Source organism: Chrysemys picta, chromosome 4 (assembly GCF_011386835.1).
Source record: "Chrysemys picta bellii isolate R12L10 chromosome 4, ASM1138683v2, whole genome shotgun sequence".
Lineage (NCBI taxonomy): Eukaryota > Metazoa > Chordata > Testudines > Emydidae > Chrysemys > Chrysemys picta.
The window spans coordinates 133,219,602-133,241,923 of record NC_088794.1 but is presented as its reverse complement, the minus strand read 5'-3'; the positions used below and the strand labels follow the sequence as shown (position 1 = coordinate 133,241,923).

At 39.9% G+C, this 22,322-nt stretch overlaps 1 protein-coding gene across 5 annotated transcripts in view; it reads right to left on the bottom strand.

Annotated features, from left to right (window-relative positions):
- PPP2R5C (protein phosphatase 2 regulatory subunit B'gamma) overlaps positions 1-22,322 on the bottom strand; it is a 178,263-nt gene that overhangs the window by 102,119 nt on the left and 53,822 nt on the right. The window contains exon 1 of one of the 5 annotated variants that reach the window (XR_010600756.1): positions 6,769-6,965. The exons of 3 other annotated variants lie outside the window; for them this stretch is intronic. Coding sequence is in view for 1 of the 2 variants with exons in the window: in XM_005285792.3 (XP_005285849.1) it covers positions 6,769-6,862 (94 nt within the window). In the remaining variant the exon portion in view is untranslated. Of the gene's footprint in view, positions 1-6,768; positions 6,966-22,322 lie in introns of those variants that run through there. One more of the 5 variants, XM_005285792.3, reaches the window with a different exon arrangement.

Sequence of the window (22,322 nt, the reverse complement as noted above, 5' to 3'; positions counted from 1 at the left end):
GCTTGATTTCAGATCAAACAAGTAATATTTTCTAGAAAAAAAACACACCTAAAACTCCAAATAGCAATGCTTTAGAAATAACTTGCAATTTCAAAACAGCAGACAATAATTCTGATCTGACTGCATGGAGTCTCAGATTGTGGCAGGAAGTAAAAGTAGGAAAAAGATTCACTTTACACTTCAATGCATGAGAAAAGCAAAAAAACCTACAAGCAGTGTGCAAATTCCTGGATATTGTTCTCTCAGGTAACACTTTCTTTAAACCAAAAATTGGCTGCTTTTCTGGATACTTTTTCCTAGGTATTTTTTAACCAAGAAGTAGTCCCCCATTCACCATATTAAAATTTCAATTGCTCTATCTTCAACAGTAATACCCAACCATATTCTGTGTTCCTAATTTATATGCATTATTTAACGCCTTTCTTAGACGCATATTTGCAGTGGCTTTAACCGCAGACCAGTGCACTGCAGCCATTAATCTGCTTCATTACATTCTAACTAGGTGGTAGTTTCATGTAAATAAGTAGTAAAGAAATTGGTTAACAGTTAGCGCAGAAGACATCACCGCATTAAATGCACTCATAGGCACTGAATACCTGCCTTAATTTAAATATCCTGCCTTGGTACCTGCAGGAAAAAAGAAAGGTCAGTTTATAGTAAGAGCACTATACTTTGAAAATGACCTTCAGAAACATGAACAGACTTTTTTTAATCAGTTGATGGTGAGGTCAGGGCACCCTTTGGTCTTGCATGCAATTAAGAGATTTGTTTTTCTGCGTGAGAACTAGAACCATACTACTTTTTAAATTTGGCTCTTGAATTTCTGTTATTCTCATTCGATGAAGTGTGAAGAGTTCTTTAACAAGTTTTGTTAAATAAAAATGTGCCTCTTTTGAAGTGTCAATTTGTTTTAAGAATAAGTATGCTTATTCAGGAATTTTTGAACAATGGTGAAGCTTTCTTTTAAGGAATTAGTTACATATACTAAGACTGAAAGATTAATTGGCTATCATCTAATGCATTTATTGCATAGCATACTTCCTATGTTTGTTCACTGTCAAAGGGACCCAAGAGTGTGATCTTTTAGCATTCTATAGTAACAGCAATATGAAATTATACAAGTAAATGTATTATATATTACATCTAGAAAGCATTTGTTTGCCTTAAGATCCTTCAGTACTTATGGAGATTGAATAACCATCCACCTCAAGGTCAGTAGTTCAAAGACAGCCCAAGTTTAGAGACCACCATATGACAAATGTTTGGTGCCGTATCTCAACTGAACTCTTTGTACATACACCTCATACAATGGGGCCCTGATCTTGATTGGGTCCCCTGGGAGCTATCAAAATGCAAACAGTCCAAATGCTCATGGACACATACTTACATCACAAAGACACCATTACATCTGGCATTCTTGTTGGCATTCTGTAGAGACGCCAAGCAATAAGCAGGTATAGAGTATGATCCTCACCTACAAATCATAGGTTAGGGTTGGAAGAGACCTCAGGAGGTCATCTAGTCTAATCCCCTGCTCAAAGCAGTACCAACACCAACTAAATCATCCCAGCCAAGGCTTTGTCAAGCCGGGCCTTAAAAACCTCTAAGGATGGAGATTCCACTACCTCTCTAGGTAACCCATTCCAGTGCTTCACCACCCTCCTAGTGAAATAATGTTTCCTAATATCCAACCCAGACCTCACTCACTGCAACTTGAGACCATTGCTTCTTGTTCTGTCATCTGCCACCACTGAGAACAGCCTAGCTCCATCCTCTATGGAACCCCCCCTCACTCTTCTCTTCTGCAGACTAAATAACCCCAGTTCCCTCAGCCTCTACTCGTAAGTCATGTCCCCCAGCCCCCTAATCATTTTCGTTGCCCTCTGCTGGACACTCTCCAATTTGTCCACATCCCTTCTGTAGTGGGGGACCAAAACTGGATGCAAGACTCCAGGTGTGGCCTCACCAGTGTCGAATAGAGGGGACTTCCAAGTCAGAGGTGAGACATACTGGCAGGTCAATGCAGAAGAGGAAAAATTGGCACTGCTATTGGCTATACTGTGCCTCTTCTGCAGAAAGAGAACTTCCAATATATGTCAATACAGCATCTGTCACAAAACCTAAATTAACTTAAGAGAAAAAAATCCTTCACCAAATCTTTCAGAACTTGCTGCTGCTTTTGGGGGTGGGGGGTGGGGGGGGGGGGGGGAGTCAAACTTTGAGAACACAAAGTACTTTAGCTGGTTCAAAATGGAAATTCCAGCGGGCTGGTGAAGGGCGGGGGGAATCCTGCAAGAACAGTCAAATTGAACAGGGTTTTTGGGGGGAATCTTTCCCACTATTGTTTTTCCACCAGTGCACCTCAGAGCAGATCTAGAAACATGGTGGTAAAAATGACTGTGCCCCCAGTTTATACTAGCACCGTCTCTTGTGTTACCATTTGTGAAGCTACACTAGTCGCAATGCAATTGTGGGAGATTTCTCCAGAAATGCTAGTGCAGAGAAGGATGGATGGATACATCTACAGTGGAAATATTGGTAAGCATTCTTCCTGTATCAGTGGAAGCTGATAGGCTGTTGTCCACACTAAAAAACAGAATCCATATTTCTCCAAAAATGCCTGCATTCTGTCTATACTACAGCTATCATTTTCTGCATCTGTGCAGAAAAGTGCTTACAAGCTTTCCTAGTACAGACATGACTTTAAAGCGAGACTTCTGTTTGCAGTGGGGAGGGGGAGAGAATGAGAACTCTTCCTAGTTTTCATAACTCTTGTTTAAGCTATTTATAGAAAATATCTGCCGTTAGCATTAGTAGATCTCTTTTCTCCTCTAAGGTGGAAATTTTAAAAAAACGAAGTAAAAAATGGAAGTGCATTTTTATCTTTAAATATTTTCCACAAGCATGTTTAGCAAATACTCACTATATGAGTTTTATGAAAATATAAATTAATGTGCACAAACACACACTATACTGTTTTTATTTAAGATAAATACCTATTATCATAGCTTAAAATATTTACCGGATAATGGGTAGTCAAAAGCAACCTGCTAGAGTGTGTCAAACATTTTCTGAAAATAAGTTTTCTGGCAGAAAACAATGATTTGATTAAATCAAAACATTTTATAGGAACATATTGATTCTACCTAACTTTGACAAAATCATCAAAACATTTTTTATAAAGTCAAAGCACTTTTGTTTGAACTTTTGTATTATTTATGCTATAAAATATAGTTTATATTATGCCATTTATATAATGAATTATAATAAAGTCAAAACAAGGCACTTCACTTAAGGCTGTTTTGTGGGAAATTTTGTTCAAAGGGAAATTTCAGAATTTCATTCCAATTTGGGAAAATAAGCAATTTTGGAAGTGTTGAAATTTCCTATAGAACAGAAATTCCAAGTTTCAATCAGCTCTAGCAGATGCCAAAAATAACTCACCAGCAAAATCAAGGGGCATCCTAGCAAAAAGCCCAGCCCTTGCCCCACCTCTTCCCCTCCAAACCTGACAGGGTATACTGGGATTTCAAACAGGGTTCTCCTTTGACTCTGCTTGGGACTCCCTCTTATGTTTAGCTAGGAAAAAAACTAAAAAACTGAAGCCACAGAATCCACCACAAAACACGCCCTTTGCTGCAGAATTCTGTACTAGTGTACTAATATTTAAAATATCCTTTACAGATGCAAAGAAAACATCCCCATTACAAGCCAAACTTAATCCAGTGCAGTGTCATCTCATCTCTGCAACAGAACATCTTCTAGAACAGTAGCTGTAAGAGAGGCGTGAGCTCCCCAGTTTGTCTCAAAGTATTCACATTTAAATGTTTTCATTAGGCTTCAAAACTGATACTTAGCATTCGTTGCTGATTTCAATATAAATATGCTGCTCCTGATGCTTTCCTCCATCAATGGTGGAGAAAATCCTGGATATCAGGGCAGTCAGACAGCTATCATCTGTCAAAGTTGTTGAACTCCACCTGCTCCCCAAAACTGTAAGTCCTTCTGTTTCTATTCACAAGGGAAAGAGATGTATCCCACTTCCTAGTGCCAAAATTTTATCTGTTCCGACCTGCCAGAACCTCCTGTAACTTCACTCCACCTTCACCCTCACCCCAAAAAAGCACCAACCTGTACCTTTTGTCAATACAACATTCTGCAACGCATTGAAAATTTAATGTTTAGGAAAAGTGTGACATGATCATAATAATCTATCATTTAGACTATGGAAATACCTACAAGCCTTGAGGCACTGAACTTAATATCATAATAAGTAATCTAATTCAATAAACCTTCCAATTTTGAATTAAGAACATAAGAATGGCCAGACAGGGTCAGACCAATGGTCCATCTAGCCCAGTATCCTGGCTTCCAAAAGTGGCCAGTGCCAGATGCTTCAGAGGGAAGGAACAGAACAATGCAATTATCAAGTGATCCATTCCCTAATGTCCATTCCCAGCTCCTAGCAGTCAAAGATTTAGGGACACCTAGAGCATGGGGTAGCTTCCCTGACCATGTTGGCTAATATCCGTCATGAAAATTGACCATTTATTCTTGTTTGTTTCCTATCTTTTAACCAGCTACTGATCCATGAGAGGACCTTCCCTCTTCTCATGACTACTTACTTTGCTTAAGAGCCTTTGACGAAGTCCCAAACCGAAGGCTTTCTGGAAGTCCAAGTATACTATATCAATAGGATTAGTCCTTGTACGCATGCTTGTTGACACCCCCAAAGAATTCTAACAGATTGCTGAGGCATGATCTCCCTTTAAAAAAGCCATGCTGACTCTTCCCCAACATATCATATTCATCTGATAATGCTGTTCTGTTATAATTTCAATCAATTTGCCTGGTACTGAAGTTAGGCTTACTGGCCTGTCATTGCTAGGATCTCACCTCTGGAGCCTTTTTAAAAAATTCATCTTAAGTTTTGTAAGCTTCAGTGAACCAAAAAATTCAGCACATTTTGTTGGAGAAATTAGGGGAACTTGACAGAGTACTTTTTTTGGGGTGGGGAGGGTGTGGGGGGGGACGGAGAAGGTCTGCTTTCAGTCACTTTGGCTTGTATTCCTTTGATTATGGGCAGAGTCCCTGCTCTCACTCAATGGATAAAACGTCTTGTAGGGCAGTGGTTCTCAACCTTACAGACTACTGTACCCCTTTCAGGAGTCTGATTTGTCTTGAGTATCCCCCAAGTTTCACCTCTCAAAAACTGCTTGCTTACAAAATCAGACATAAAAAAGTGTCACAGCACACTATTACTGAAAACTTCCTTACGTCTCATTTTTACCATATAATTATAAAATAAATCAATTGGAATATAAAGACTATTTACATTTCAGTGTATAGTATATAGAGCAGTATACACTGTATGAAATTTTAGTTTGTATTGACTTCGCTAGTGCTTTTTCTGTAACCTGTTGTAAAACTAAGCAAATATCTAGATCAGTTGATGTACCCCCAGAAGTCCTCTGAGCACCCCCCAAGATATGTGTATCCCTGGTTGAGAACCAGTGTTGTAGAGCACTCCCCAATCCACAAGCCAATATTATGGTCTCTTGGAATACATCCAAATCCCTCTTCAAGCAGCTGGGTGATACTAACCTTTTAAAAGGTATCACAAGGAATTATAATTTTGCTCTATTAGAGATCAGATTCTACTGTTTAAATCAGGGATCCAGGCTTTCCAGCAGGAATTCTTTGGCCATTATAGCAAAATGTTTTCAATACAGGAAATCTATGTACAGTATGCATCTGAACAATTTAGCTTATACCACAAAAAGCTGAAAAGACTAGTTGATGCAATACAATTTCAGCTCTGTATCTTTGATAAAGGTTGAACGCAGTTGTTCAAGTTGTCCCCACCACATCCAATAAATGTTTTGGACTCAAGAAAAGAGTTATAAAAACAAAGTCAATGAAAGAGAATGGACATTAAAAAAAAAAAAAACATTTTAACCTGCTAAGGTATTTTACTGCTTTTAAAAACCAGAAATATAGCAATGCCAGGCATTAGTAATTGCAAGATATAGTATGTAATTTTTTCCCTACCTAAACACCATACCTAATTTTGTTTCAGATTTAGAAACTTGGTAAAAAATGTAAATTTACAATACATTCCTATTCTATGAATCCCAGACTATATACTCAACAACTAAAAAATATTTAATATTCAAATTACAAAAGCCAATTTTCACAAAACTTGTTTGTTAAAGTAAAACAACAACAACAAAACCACACACACTTCTAGGAAGTGATTTTTGAATAAATACTAGATATTTTCATTATAATTCTGGGTATTTTTCCAGAGGACTTCCTAGTTCAGTTACTATCTGTAGTGATTTTAGAGGCATTCTAGTTTGTTCACACAGAAAAAGCATTGCAGCACTCTGAACACTTACATTATGCTACACAAACTGTGTACCGATAACTTAGCTCTGCCCTGCCCCCAACCCAATACCTTTCTGGGGTAGTGACTTCACATCCTTTGACATCAGCAAAGCTAGAAAGGGGGATGGGAGAGTCACAGTAGAAAGCAGTAAAACCTGCTTTTAACTATACAAGCGATGCTTCTCCGAATTTTTAAATTCTCCAAATAGCATTTAATATAAAACTGATTTCCATATTCCACAATTATACTGAGTATGCATCAAAACAGAATAGATTCTGCTACAAAGGACTTCCTGCTTTCCTTATCTGAAAATCACAATAGCCATTTATTAGCTAGCCACACACAGTTTCAATTCACTGAAACACACAATAACTCACCTCTAATATGTAAAAGGGCCACGGGCTGAAACGGCCCATTGGAATTGGCTGCATCAACCACCATCCTGCTGCCAGCTTTATTACATGTCAACATCTAGGCTTCAGCAGGAAAGGCAATGTACTCCTTAAGGCAAGAAACCAGCCTCCATTTTAGTTTAAAAAAAAGAAACTGAAGCTCTCTGCAGCTGGAGGGAACTGGCTAGTTAGTGATGTAAGCAGTCAGGAGAAATCTGATTGGCTAATAGCAGCAACTTAAAATGACACTAAAAAGCTGCAAATCAAAAAAGGTTTCTGTGTGGCTGTCACTGCATTAAGCTTGTACATTTTTATGCTTTCTCTTGTGCCTCCATTCATCAGTAATTTTAAACAGAGAGCCCTTTTCTCAGCACACTCTCATGAGCTAAGCCTGCAGAGTAAACAAACTTATCTTGACAAAGGAGCTTGAACAAATTACTGAAAACTTTCACCCATGATGATTTTACTGTTGGCACTTAGAGCTTTGCGTATAATGTGTACAACATACGGTATACATGTATAAGGTGCTAGGCATGGTACATGTACTTGTGCTGAAAATGCAAAAGTTTAGACATTTTCTCCAAAAACAATTGCCACTGAATCGCAAAATAAAAGTTCTCATTAATACTCATATCATATTAATAGTGTGATTCAATCAGTGGTTGATTTCATTGCATAGTAAGAGCAATATCTTTTTACAATGTTAATTTTCAATTGCCATATATCTGACATTTTTAAGTACACGTACTTTACTGCATTACTGTAATTAAATCTAGCATGAAACATTAAATTTCAATGCTGTACCTCCTAATTATTTATACCAAATAAATCAATACATACCAAATAAATTAATCACTTTAGTAAGCAGTTAGGTAGACACTTTATGGAAAACTTTGTAAAGTTTTCTGTTAAGATAAAATTCTTCTTTTATACCTCATTCCTCCTCCTTATATCCTTATTAAGATGAAAGATAGGCATCTTAAAATTTAATCTAAAATATAACCTGTTGTAAAAACAAGATTTTATAAAAATTCAACATTATTTCACTTTTCAAAATTCCAATAACCATGTTTGTTTAAAAATACTGAAATCCAAACATTGCACTACTAAGAACCTGAAAACCATACTGTGTATAAACAAGTGAAACTCAAAATTGACTGTCCAAGCTAAGAAAAAAAATTATAGTAACAAGTAGAATGAATTTTTAAGCTTTTCACTTTTATTAAAATCATAGAAACAGAACTGGAACGGACCTCAATGGGTCGTCTAACCTAGTGCCTTGCACTGAGTCAGAATTTAGTACATCTACCATCTCTGGCAGGTATTTGTCTAACCTGTTCTTAAAAACCTCCAATGACAGGGATTACACAACCTCCCTAGGTAATATGTTCCAGTGCTTAAGAACACTTACAGTTAGGAAGTTTTTCCTAACGTCTAACCTAGATCTCCGCTGCTGTAATTTAAGCCCATTAAAATGTATTGTTAGCGATATACAGTAGGTAAACATTTATTTACAACGTAAGAATTAACTTGACAGTACCCCTTAAAAGCAAATATTTGAAAGATCATTTCTCCTTATCGCTTCTTACTCCTCCCACACATAGGGATGGCATTCAGAAAACTAAATGCATTATGCTGCTTATATTTGCCCCTAAAAATGCTCTCTAATATAATGTAAATATTAAGGTCTAGCAGCACCAACCTTAACTATCAACATACGTCTAGAAAAGGGGTATGTCAGGAGAAAAAAAAGACTATTTTTTATGTAACAGGTGGTGATTGGAACTCAAGTTCCCTATTCTTCCAAATTAATTGAAACCCTAGAAAACATTTTAAAGATATTTTCCTTGTTTCTCAGAATTCATGAAAGCAATTTGTGCATATTTTAGTTAAAATGACTTTTTACTCCCAACAAAACAAACACCATACCAAAGGGCTGAGCCTGTAACAAAACTAGATTTAAAAACAAAAATAGAAATCAAAATGACAGCTCTACCTAATGACTGGACTATAATCACCTGACAACTGATGTACTCTCTCTATACAGTACTGTCAGTGAACTCTAAGTTGTAAACTCTTTGGGGAAGGGCTGTTCTAGGTCCTGTACAACACCACGCATGCTGTCTGTACTCAAAACAAAATACCACAACCACCAGGTCTTGGTGGAACAAAGGAGGAGAAATTTTGTGACAAATTAGTTTCCTTATTTTCACAAGTTTTTTTTGACAGCAGAATTCTGTAAATAAGTCCTGCTTTTTCATTTATACAAAGTGAAATTTAGTTGTTTTGTAATATGCTAAGACATATCACTAAAGCCAATTTTAACTTTAAAGCAATGCAGTTTCATTGGTTCCAACTAAGGCTGTCAATTAATCAGTTAACTCAAGCGATTAACTCAACACAAATTAACGCGATTAAAAAATTAATCGTGATTAATCAGTTTTAATCGCACTGTTAAACAATAAGAATACCAATTTAAATTTATTATAAATATTTTGGATGTTTTTCTACATTTGCAAATATATTGATTTCAGTTACAAAGTGTACAGTGCTCACTTTAAAAAGAATCAAAAATAATATATAGTGCAAATATTTGTAAACAAAAGAAATAGTATTTTTCAATTTACCTCATACAAACTGTATGTAATCTCTTTATCATGAAAGTGCAACTTACAAATGAAGAATTTTTTTTTTAAAACATAACTGCACTGAAAACCTAAACAATGTAAAACTTCTGATCCTTTAAGTCCACTTAGTCCTACTTCTTGTTCAGCCAATCACTAAGCCAACAAGTTTATTTACATTTACGGAAGATAACGCTGCCCATTTACAATGTCACCTGAAAGTAAGAACATGGTTTGACTTGTAGGTTACACTATTTTTTTTACAGTGCAAATATTTGTAATCAAAAATAATAGTATGAAGTGAGCATTGTACACTTTGTATTCTGTGTTATAACTGAAAATGTAGAAAAACATCCAAAGTATTTACAATAAATTTAAATTGGCATTCTATTATTATTTTAACAGTGTGATTAAAAAAAGTCGCGATTAATCTCCTTTTTAATCTCACAATTAATGGCGATTTTTAAAAAATAATTTGACAGCCCTAGTTCCGACACCTCTCCTCAATGTACTCACTTTCTTTAGCTTCCCTCCACCCTCACCCTATGCATGCTACATCAATGTAAGAGAATTCACATTTTCTCTCTTTGTTCAGGCATACCAGCCTCAGTACTCTTTACAAAGATTAATAGGCAAAAGCTCTGCTAGTGCATCAGCATGGAAGTTAAGTAGTGCGCCAGGGGCACAATAAAGCAGTCAAGTGAGGACCAGAGCTGCAGTTACAAAAAGGTTGCACATTTAATATGGGGCAGTCTTGTATTTGCAATCACAGCCGTGCTAGTATTGCCTGACTTGGGGCATCAAAAGTTTTGGAACAGCCAACAGCCAAAGAGGAGCATTTACAGTTAGGTCGTGTCGTAAGCAGGTGAAACAGCAATCGATATGAAAGCTACATGTGGTATCTCATCACTTTGCATTAGGGCTCCACAAGACCAACGGCTAAGCCCGATTAAAGCCATCACTAGAGAGCTGGTTAAAATAATCATGAATCATATTTACACTCACTTTGATCTTTAGAGAACATACTTTGAGTGACATGTGGAATCTAGATTTTTTGACTGACTATCTCTGTCAAACAAATTCTAGTGTTTTATAACAGCCTCACTGAAAAACAGGAAAACACCAGTGCCTGTGTAGCTTCACTCATGGTTTGAGCCACACAAAAAAATCATTTGCAATCAAAGGACAAAATATCTTTACTGAAGCTAAGTTAGTTTAAACAACTTCATTTGGAAAGAAAATAAAGACGTAGTAATTCTCTTCAAGACCTTAATTTTGGAAGGGGAAAAATATTAGGGTTGGTTTAAAAGGAGGAAAGATATTGGACTGAGGAGAGAAAGGATATTCTAAAGAGCAATTTATAAAATAAAAGCCAGAAATAAGAAATGTAGAAAATGCTGGGAGAGGTAGAAGACATATACCATCAAAAATCAATAACTAATTAAATAAAAGTCAATGTGTGGGAAGACAATAATCCCCTAGGTTGATAAAATAACACTTGAAAGAAATAGGAGTACCTTGGCCTAAAAAAAGGAGGAAAAGCACGGAGGAGGAGGAGTCCTCAACAATTGAAATCCACTTGAAGTTTGTGCAAATTAACAAAAACAAAGAGGCAGCTTTAAATGACTTAAAATCATTTTTAAGTTATGATTCCCTGAAATTGGGCTCTTTCAAAAGAACGAATATGGTGCAATATGCGAAGTCTCCAGTCTCTGGGGCTTTTCTGTAAACTCTTCTACCAGAAATTTGATTTCCACCATCACCTCTAATTTCAGTCAGGGGAAGGGGGTCTTTAAAAAAAAAAAAAGTCATTAAGTCTTTCACTGAAAAAGGGGATGTTTCAGACAGATAATTTACTTATTCATACAAGTGGATCTGTTAACTAGAGGCATAACAAGAGTAATGGGTCTCCTGAATCAGGCGAAACTTCTGCAAAATCCCTTAATTGCTGGCAAACATCATTAAAAGGCTTATCTTAGGATCAAGCATATTTACCTAAAATACAAATTAAATGGTATGATTGAGATATTCCAAAAAAAGAGCAAAAGAGAGGTGTCTGTGTAATGTTGGGAGAAGGAAATTAATGACCAGGATATTATTTGATACTCCTCAAAACATTTAGAGTCTCCATGCCCTCAAACAAATCAAAAATAAGTAGTTTGCACTTTAGTACAATATATTTTATACTGAAACCAGGGAAGAAGGAGAGAGTCAAGATCAGTGGTCCCCAAACTTTTGCTGTCACCCCTCCCTCCCCCGTTACCCGTAATGGAACCTGTCTGTTCCCCCTGCAAGAAGCGTGGTTGGGAGCTGCGGCCAGGAGCGGGGCCGGAGCTGCAGCTGAGAGCCAGGGCCGGGAGCGGGGGCCACAATCAGGGACGGGAACTGCAGACAGGAGCGGAGCTGTGGCCCAAGCTGCGGCTGGGGGCAGAGCGAGGTTGGGTGGCATTCCCTCCCCTCCCCTCATGGTGGCTGGCCCAGGCCTTGAAATGCCCCCCCTACAGGGGCATGGCCCACAGTTTGGGGACCACTGGTAGGAAATAGGGAGGGAGAGGGGAAGTTTAGGAAGTGCCTGCACACCACATAAGGCAGCAAAGGGCCACACAGATCAACCATCTCTGAGCATCATACCTAGTGATAAAAGAGGTGGAATGTTCCTGGTTCCAGAGGTTAACAGTAACTCTTCAAGACCAAGAAAAAAATGTAACTACTACCCAACCCTTCTCCCCATCCATCCTCAACCCCTGGTGCAGCTCTCCCTTCAGTTGCTCTATTTGAAGCAGGGTACATGTCCCAAACTCTAATTTATCCTTTCACCACAGAGGTCCAATATGAAAGAGCAAATATTAGAAGACGTTATTTTAGTTCACTCATATAAACTGTTCATAAATAATAATCGTGTTTATTTGACTACTTGAGTTTTCTTAGGGTACGTCTACACTGCTGGATCGGGAGAGGGATAGCTCAGTGGTTGGAGCATTGGCCTGCTAAACCCAGGGTTGTGAGCTCAATCCTTGAGGGGGCCACTTAGGGATCTGGGGCAAAAATCAGTACTTAGTCCTGCTAGTGAAGGCAGGGGGCTGGACTCGATGACCTTTCAAGGTCCCTTCCACTTCTAGGAGACAGGATATCTCCATTAATTTAATTTTTATTTATTTTATCCCCAATCGCTCTGCCGTCGACTCCTGTACTCCACCGCGGTGAGAGGCGGAAGCAGAGTTGATGGGGGAGTGGTGGCAGTCGACCCCGCACCGTGAGGACGTGAGGTAAGTCGACCTAAGATAAGTCGACTTCAGCTACACTATTCTCATTACTGAAGTTGCGTATCTTAGGTCGATCCCCGCCCCGTGTAGACCAGGCCTTTGTGTTTATGTGTTAAGTTAAAGTTAAAAAAATAAATAAAAAGGTCAAAAATCGAGACAGTATCAATTTTAAATTTCCACTCTTTTGAATTTACATCCACTAAGATTGAAATTTGATCTCAATGGGTTCAAACCAATAACCAAACCATTATTTATTTATTTAGGTGGTCTGAACTGGAACTGAACCTGAACACAACTGAACCCAACCAAAATAAATACTGGTTCAACTCCCTGAGCCCAAACTCCTCCTGCTGTATGAAGAAAACAGAAGAACCTTAAACACCCTTTTGACTTGAAGAACAGCTTCTACTACCCCTAGTTTCAGGAAGTGCAAAATTCCTTGTAAAAAAGTCTGGCATTTGCCGTCTCCTGAAGAAGGGATGTGGTAGAGTCTGGAGCTCCATGTCATATTTCTTCTGCACTCCCCTGCTATATCAACATGTTGATGTTGAATGTAGCCATATATGTGCCCACCTACTTCTGGGCAGGACACTCATTACAGTCACACTTATTGCTTAGGCTGGAAGGAGGAATTAGAGCCATTTTCTGCTCTGGGCACTTTCCGCTTAGTGCTCCTTGACAAAGATTTTAACACAGAATAAGATAAGTCATATCTCTTGCAACTTTATTGTGACCAAATATGAGGGGAACCTTTGCCTGTGTATGTGGCCATGAACTCCTCCATGATAATGCCAGGTCCAACCAGATTAGCGGTGACTAGAGGGCTCTGGGAGCTAGGATTAAGGAGTCAGAAGCACAGGTGGCGTTCTCATCTATCCTCCCCATTGAGAGTAAGGGCCCAGGCAGGAATACGTGCATCCTGGAGATGAATGCATGGATGGTAACGATGGGAGAGCTTTGACTTCTTTGACCATGGGATGCTATTCCTTTTACTTCTTTGATCATGGTCTGCTGGGAAGAGATGGGGTCCACCTGACCAAGAGAGGAAAGAGCATCTTTGCCCAGTGAATCAGCGGGGGAATCTGATTAACATTTTAAGATGTCTGTCCACATATGTGAGGAGAATGGAGAATAAACAGGAAGAAGTGCAAATATTAGTACATAAGCTAAATTATGACTTAATTGGCATCATGGAGACTTGGTGGGATAAGTCTCATGACTGGAATATTGGTATAGAGGAATACATCTTGTTCAGAAAGGACAGGCAGGGAAAAAAGGAAGAAGGGGTTGCTTTATACATAGATATATGCATTTGTTCTGAGATACAGAAGGAGGTGGGGAGGCAGACCAGTTAGTCTCAAGGTAAAAATAAAAGGATTAAAAAATAGGGGTGATGTCACAATTGGGGGTCGACTATAGAGCACCAAATCAGGAAGAGGTGGAGGATGAGGCATTTCTAAAAACAAACAACAAATATCCGAAACACAAGACCTGGTAGTAATGGAGAATTTTAACTACCCAGACTCTGTTGGGAAAGTAATCCAGCAAACCACAAAATTTCCAATAAGTTCTTGGAATATATCGGGGACAACTTTTTGTTTCAGAAAGTGAAGGAAGTAAGCAGGAGGGGGAGCCCATTTTAAAATTGATTCTGACCAACAGGGAGGAATTGGTAGCAAATCTGAAGGTGAAAGACAATTTGTGTGAAAGTGATCGTGAAATGATAGATTTCATAATTCTAAGGAAAGGAAGGAGTGAGAGCAGCAGAATAAGGACAATGGACTTCAAAAAGGCAGACTTTAACAAACTCAGAAAACTGGTAGGTAAGGTCCCATGGGAAGAAAATCTAAGATAAAAAGGAGCTTGGGAGAGCTGGCAGTTTCTCAAGGAGACTGTATTAAAGGCACAATTGCAAACTATTCTGATGCAAAGGAAAGAGGAAGAATAGTAAGAGGCCAATATGGCTGCATCAGGACCTCTTTAATGACCTGAAAATCAAAAAGGATTCCTACAAAAAAGTGGAAACATGGTCAAATTGCTAAGGAGTACCAGAGAACAGCACAAGTATGTAGGAACAAAATCAGAAAGGTTAAGGCACAAAATGAGTTACAGATGGCAAAAGACATCAAAAACAATAAAAAGTTGGGCGCAAAAGAAAGATGAAGAAAAGTGTAGGTCCTCTACATAGCGGGGAAGGAGAGCTAATAACTGATGACATCAGAAAGATGAGGTGCTTAATGCCTATTTTGCTTTAGTCTTCACTAAGGAGGTTAAAGAACACCAGATACTTAATACAATTAATATTAACCATGGGAAGGAATGCAAGCCAAAATAGGGAAATAACAGATTAACGAATATTTAGATAAGTTAGGTGTATTCAAGTCATCAAGGGCCTGATTTAATTCGTCCTACGGTACATACGGAACTAGCTGAAGCAATCTTGGAGAACTCGTGGAGGATGGGAGAGGTCCCAGAAGAGTGGGGAAGGGAAAACATAGTGCCTATCTTTAAAAAGGGGAACAAGGAGGAATTATAGACCAGTCAGCCTAACTTCTAAACCTGGAAAGATACTGGAAAAAATTATTAAACAACCAATTTGTAAGCACCTGGAGGATAACAGGGCTATAAGGAATAGTCAAGCATGGATTTTTCAAAAACAAATCATGCCAAACCAACTTAATTTCCTTCTTTGATAGGGTTACTGACCTTATGGGGTGGGGGGGAAGCAGTAGACATGATATACTTTCATTTTAGTAAGGTTTTTGCTACAGTTCCTCATGACATTCTTATAAGTAAACAAGGGAAATGTGGTCTCGATGAAATTACTATAAAGTGGTTACATAACTGGTTGAAAAACTATACTCATAGAGTAGTTATCAATGGTATGCTGTCAAATTAGGAGGGCATATCTAGTGAGGCCCCGCAAGGGTCAGTCCTGGGCCTGGTACTACTCAATATCTTCATTAATGATTTGGATAATGGAGTAGAGCTGTGGATTTCGACCTTTCCAGACTATTGTATTCTTTTCCGGAGTCTGATTTGTCTGCATACCCCAAGTTTCTCCTCACTTAAAAACTACTTGCTTACAAAATCAGACATAAAAATACAAAAAAGTGTCACAGCACACTACTACTGAAATATTGCTTCCTTTCTCATTTACACCACATAATTATAAAATAAATCAACTGGAGTACAAATTTTGTACTTAAATTTCAGTGAATATATAGCACACTATAAACAAGTCATTGTCTGTATGAAATTTTACTTTGTACTAACTTTGCTAGTGAATTTGTACTGACTTTGTTATGTAGCCTGTTGTAAAACTAGGCAAATATCTAGATGAGTTGATGTATCCCTTGGAAGACCTGTGCATACCCCAAGGGTACACATACCCCTGGATGAGAACCACTGGAGTACAGAGTATGCTTATAAAATTTGTAGATGACACCAACTAAAAGCACTTTATTTAAAATTCAAACTGACCTTAACAAATTGGAGAACTGGTCTAAATTCAACAAGATGAAATTCAACGAAGACAAGTGCAAAGTACTTCGCTTAGGAAGGGGAAAAAAAATGCACAACCATAAAATGGGGAATAACTGGCTAGCTGTTAGTACTGCTGAAAAGAATCTGGGGGTTATAATGGACTACGAACTGAATATGAGTCATTAATGTGAACCACCTGCAAATAAGGCTAATATGATTCTGGGGGTGTATTAACAGGAGCGTTGTATGTAAGACATAGCAGATAACTGTCCTGCTCTGCTCAGCACTGGGGAGGTCCCAGATGGAGTACTGTGTCTAATTCAGAAGACCACAATTTAGGAAATATGTGGACAAATTGGAAAGAGTCCAGAGGAGAGCAACAAAAACAATAAAAGTTTCAGAAAACCTGACCTCTGAGGAAAGGTTAAAAAAACTGGGCATGTTTAGTCTTGAGAAAAGACAACTGAGGGGGTACCTGATAACAGTCTTCCAATATGTTAAGGGCTGTTATAAAGAAGAAGATGATGAATTGTTCTCCATGTCCACTGAAGGTAGGACAAGAAGTAATAGGCTTAATTTGCAGCAAGGGAGACTTAGGTTAAATATTAGGAAAAACTTTATAACTATAAAGGGTAGTTAAGATCTGGAACAGGCTTCCAAGGGAGGTCATGGAGTCCCCATCATTGGAAGCTTTTAAAAGCAAGTTGGACAAATACCTGTGAGGGATGGTCTAGGTTTACTTGGTCCTACCACCACACAGGAAGCTGAACTTGATGACATCTCAAGCCTCTTCCAGCCCTACATATCTATGATTCATTGAGCTTGTGTTGAGATTCATTGCTCTGTTGTCAGCGATCACCTTAGCAGGACCAAATATGATTCTGCCAGAGAATTCTAAGGCACAGATTTACCCATAGTAATCATCCACTGCCTGACTTGATTCAGAGATAGTATCCAGCCACACATGTTGCCATCATAGGTCCCATTGCTGGCCTCAGAGTCCGTGGAAATATGCGAATTCTTTTTTGGACTTGGCTGGTTCATCTTTTGGTTGGATCTCTGTGGTGATTACCATCTTCACCCCCAAGTATCTCAGCTAATGGAACAGAATGAAAATCCAGAATGCCCCATAGCTCTCTACCCCATGTGTTTTGTGGAGTCTTGGAGTTTTTGTAGATGGGTTTCTTTTTAAACAGTGCTCCCTTCTGTGGCTTAGTCAGCAGCAAGGATGTCAAATCCTTATAGTCCTGTTGTTCAATATGTTAAAGAGGAAAAGTAGGAGTACATCCTTTAGGGAGTCCAAATTTTCCTCTCTGAAGAAAGGTAATAAGAGGTACTGTCATCTTTCCTATTTGAGGAGACCCTGGAGCTCTTTCCCACTAAGTTGAATAGGTCCAACATTATGGAGGGAGAGGGGGGAATTTGATGATAACCTAACTGGTGAGGATAGACCTGCCTGCTAGGTCTTGAGTGCTGAAGAGGGCTAAGATGCTTCTGGATGTTTCCACTTGCCTCCAACAAGCCATGCAGATTGAGCCTTTCCCCCTAAGCAGAGAGAAGATCTGTGGGGTGGGGGCACTGTGGCAGAGCTACCGTCTGTGGGTCTTCTCACTGTTGGAGCAGAAAGAGGCTATGAGGTGCTCTATTTGGTCATGCAGAGGAATCGTGGAAGAAGCAAGAGAGGAAGCTTGGCAAATGGACCCCTCTTTTCTCAAAATATCAATCAGAAGAATCAAGAGGGAAGGGGAGAGAGGGAGAGAGAGAGAGAATACAGTTCATTGCGGCACCAAAAATTAGTTTTAAAAATCAGGATGGCAATTGATAAGGTGGGTGTGCTGTGCTGCGCTGCTACATCCAGAAGCAGACATTCTGGGATGAGGGGAAAAAGCATGTGCCCAAGTCCCATGGACAAGTCTGCGCTACATCCAGTATTTGCAGAAAAAAGAGGTAGCCTAAATGTCTTCAGTTAGGGCAGAGGTCAGATTCCAGAAATGCATTCACCTAGTGCTTTTTACACTTTTATTGAAGCCCACTGAAAATCCACTCTGACACTGAGCGCACTGCCTTCATATCACAGTGCTACTTATTTCTATCTGCCACTGTTCCTTCTTGGTGGAATCTGGTATCAATACTCTGATACGCAAGAATCCACCAACCTCAACAGATTTCGTTTTTACAAATAAATCCACCTAGTCTGGTAGAGCCTTGTTGGCAGCTACCTCAAGTGGGAACTTTTTGCCTCTCTAGTGAGCAGAGCTGGTGCTAGACATAAGCAGATTGAGAAATTGCTGAGAACCCCAAGCAGCTCATGGGAGCCCTCTATTATTATTATTATTTGTTGGGGGGTGGGGGTGGGGGAGAGATATTCCTGATTAGGGCTCCCAATGGGCTAGCACCAGCACTTCTAGTGAGTGAGGTTTGTTCAAAAGCAAGCATCCCTCCATTTTCATTTCAAAGCTTCAAATTTCTAATATATATACACACCACTACCTCGATATAACGCGACCCGATATACCACGAATTTGGATATAATGCGGTAAAGCAGCGCTCCGGGGGGCGGGGCTGCGCACTCCGGTGGATCAAAGCAAGTTCAATATAACGCAGTTTCACCTATAACGCGGTAAGATTTTTTGGCTCCCGAGGACAGCGTTATATCGAGGTAGAGGTGTATTTTATATACTGATTAGGTATCAAATTCTTGAAGTATATTTCTCATTCACAGGCATTTGTCTTTTTTTTAAAATAGAAAAAACAGTTGTCAAGGGAAGATATCGATACCCTTTGTGTCAATTTTTTCTTCATAAGTTTGTATAGTGATTTTATCCCAGTCAATAGCTGTAATAATTGGCAATACTGGAATCCTACTTGCTAGAACAGCTGCACAATTTTTAAAGAGCTACTTCATGGATTTCCTTAAAGTCCTTCAAACTCAATTGATGGAATTTATAAATGCCACAGAACATGTGGACTTCTGGGGATCAAAATACACAGCAAATTCCTCAAAAATTAACCTTTCATCCTGAAAAACATATTGAAAAGCATAAGTTACTGAAGGATAGATGAACTGAAAAAAGGTAACAGACAAAACAGACAGGGAAACCAATCCATATTTGCATGGCTGTTATGACTCAAAACAAGATTTAAAGAAAAAAATGTTTAGGCCAAATATGTACTGAATGGTCTTGTGTGGGAGAAAGAAATGAGGAGAGATCTCTGGAGTCCAGAAAGGCCTGTATAGGAAAGGAGTGTTAACTATCATGAACAGATGCAAGTCTTTATGTCCTATTGGTTATATTTAACACTACAAACTATCAAGTTAAACTGGATACAAATCCTCCTTGCTCAGATGCACTGTGAACTGCATAAATACCTTCAACTATCCAAACACTGGTTACCTACAGGGCTAGATTAAGAACATCCAGGGTACTAAGCAACCCTCAAATGGGACCGCCATAACTTTTTATTACTGTACCCCGGCCCCAAAGTGCAGATTCATTACCACTGCAAAGAGTTGTCTGCTGGACTAGTAGGGGGCACCATCGGTGAAACGGACAGTTACCGGTTCCGTAACTGGCGTTCTTTGAGATGTGTTGCTCCTGTCTATTCCACAGTAGGTGTGCATGCTCGCCACGTGCACCCGTGCCGGAAGTTTTTCCCTTAGTAGTACCTGTAAGAGGGGAGCACTGCTGCGACCCCTGGAGTGGCGCCTCAATATCACGCTATAAGGGGAGCTGTGCACTCCCCCAACCCTCGGTTCCTTCTTACCAGAAAACTCCGACAGAGGGAAAGGAGGGTGGGATGTGGAATAGACAGGAGCAATACATCTCGAAGAACGCCAGTTACGGAACGGGTAACTGTCCTTTTTTCTTCCAGTGATTGCTCCTGTGTTTTCCACAGTAGGTGACTCCAAGCTATATCTGATGGAGGTGGGTAGGAGTTTAAAGGTTAGCGGGATGGAGTACCGCCCTACCAAACCTGGCGTCATCCTGTGCTTGGGAGACGATTGCATAGTGCGAGGAAAAAGTGTGGACAAAGGACCACGTGGCAGCCCTACATATGTCCTGGATAGGGACATGAGCTACATAGGCGGCCGACGAGGCTTGAGCTCTCGTAGAATGTGCCTTCACAATAGGCGGCGGGGGAACCCCTGCCAAGTCGTAACACGTACATATGCACGAGGTGATCCAGCAGGAAAGGCGCTGGGTGGAAACTGGGTGCCCCCTTCAGATGCTCGGCCGACGCAACGAACAGTTGCGAGGATTTCCTGAATGGCCTGGTTCAGTCCAGGTAGAAGGCCAGTGCTCTATGTCCGTCTAGCATGTGTAGGCGGCGTTCCTCGTTGGAGGAATGGGGCTTAGGACAGAATACTGGTAGGAAAATGTCCTGATCCATATGGAAGGCGGAGACCACCTTCGGGAGAAAAGCGGAGTGTGGGCAAAGCCGGACCTTATCCTTGTGGAAAGCCGTATACGGGGGTTCCGAGGTCAAGGCCCTAAGCTCCGAGACCCGACAGGCTGAGGTGATAGCCACCAAAAATGCCACTTTCCATGATAGGTGGGACCAGGAACACGTGGCCAAGGGTTCAAAGGGAGGACCCGTGAGGTGGGATAACACTAGGTTCAGATCCCATTGCGGAACCGGGGCCCTGACGTACCAGAATGCGCAATCTAGGCCCTTTAAAAAGCGGGAGGTCATTTGATGGGAAAACACCGAGTGACCTTGCACCGGAGGGTGCTATGGAGAAGATGAGTACTACTAAGGCTACTAGAAGAGCTAACAGCAAGGCTGGAGCACAAAGTTCCGACTACCTTCACTGGCAGCAAGAAGGAACTGAGGGTGGGGGGAGAGCGCAGATCCCCTTATAGAGCGATATAGAGGCGCCACTCCAGGGGCACGCACATCTACCGTGGAATACACAGGAGCAATCACTCAAAGAAGAATTGGAAGTTCCCTCCACAGACCACCATTCCTTGACTTCAGCCCAAAGAGAGGACCTAGTTGGGAGCCCTTTCACCCTTGGGGCTCTCTACACAGATGTCACGTATGCTTTTGGCAGGCCTGGGGCAACTCGCACCATTGCTTTGGTTACACTGCTTACATTTTCAAGTAATGAGGGCTAGCAAGAGACATTACTTAAAAAACAAAAAGGTAACTTTAAGAGTGTGATATCAGCATTTGACTACAGGAGTTGGGGCCTGTGGCCAATGGTGCCAATACATTAATCCAGCCCAGCTTTCTAGCAACTACACTCTTTCACTATCATCAATATTTTGTAATGAGGATTTTATGAAAGAAGGAATCCAGCATGCTACCAAAGAGTTCTGACTGATGATGCTGGAGATAGAGATACAAACCATGTCAAGGCTGTATCCCCACTTTGAACTTTAGGGTACAAATGTAGGGGCCTGCATGAAAACTTCTAAGCTTAACTACCAGCTTAGCCCTGGTCCACTGCCACCATTTCAATGGATTCCCTCCCTGGGAAGCCTTGAAAAACCTTCACCAATTTCCTGGTGAATACAGACCCAAACCCCATGGATCTAAAACAAGGAGAAATTAACCATTCCCCTCCCTCCTCCCACCAACTCCTGGTGAAAACAAGGAAGTGATTGGCAAATCTGCCATGCTGGTAAATAAGAGATTCAAATCCATGCAAAGAAAAGTCAGAATAAATGAAAATAAGGCAAGAACATTTTTAAAATCTTTCTTTTAATGGATTCTACCGAATTTTCAATGGAAATGAGTTCAGGAAACCTTGACAGTAACAGGCTAAGAGTACTTTCTCTTAAGTAAGCATTTGGTAAGGCAGCTGAACTGAAAAGGACTTGGAATCCAAACTCAGTTTTGCTTAGACCTAAAATCTTCAGTACAATTGAATATTTCTTGTGGCTGGCTGGAAAAATGTAAAACTACATGGGTTTTGTTTTTGTTTTAAATACTTTGCCTATAATTTAAAAAAAATAGTGCTAAAGTAAGAAATGACAATTTAAAATAAGCTGATTTGATCAGTTTTCTACATGAAGCTTCCATAGTTGCCAACTTTCATCGAGAGACATCACAAGAACATAAATACGTAAGAACAGCCATACCTGGTCAAACTAAAGGCCCATTTAGCCCAGTATCCTGTCTTCTGACAGTGGCCAGTACCAGGTGCCGCAGAGGGAAT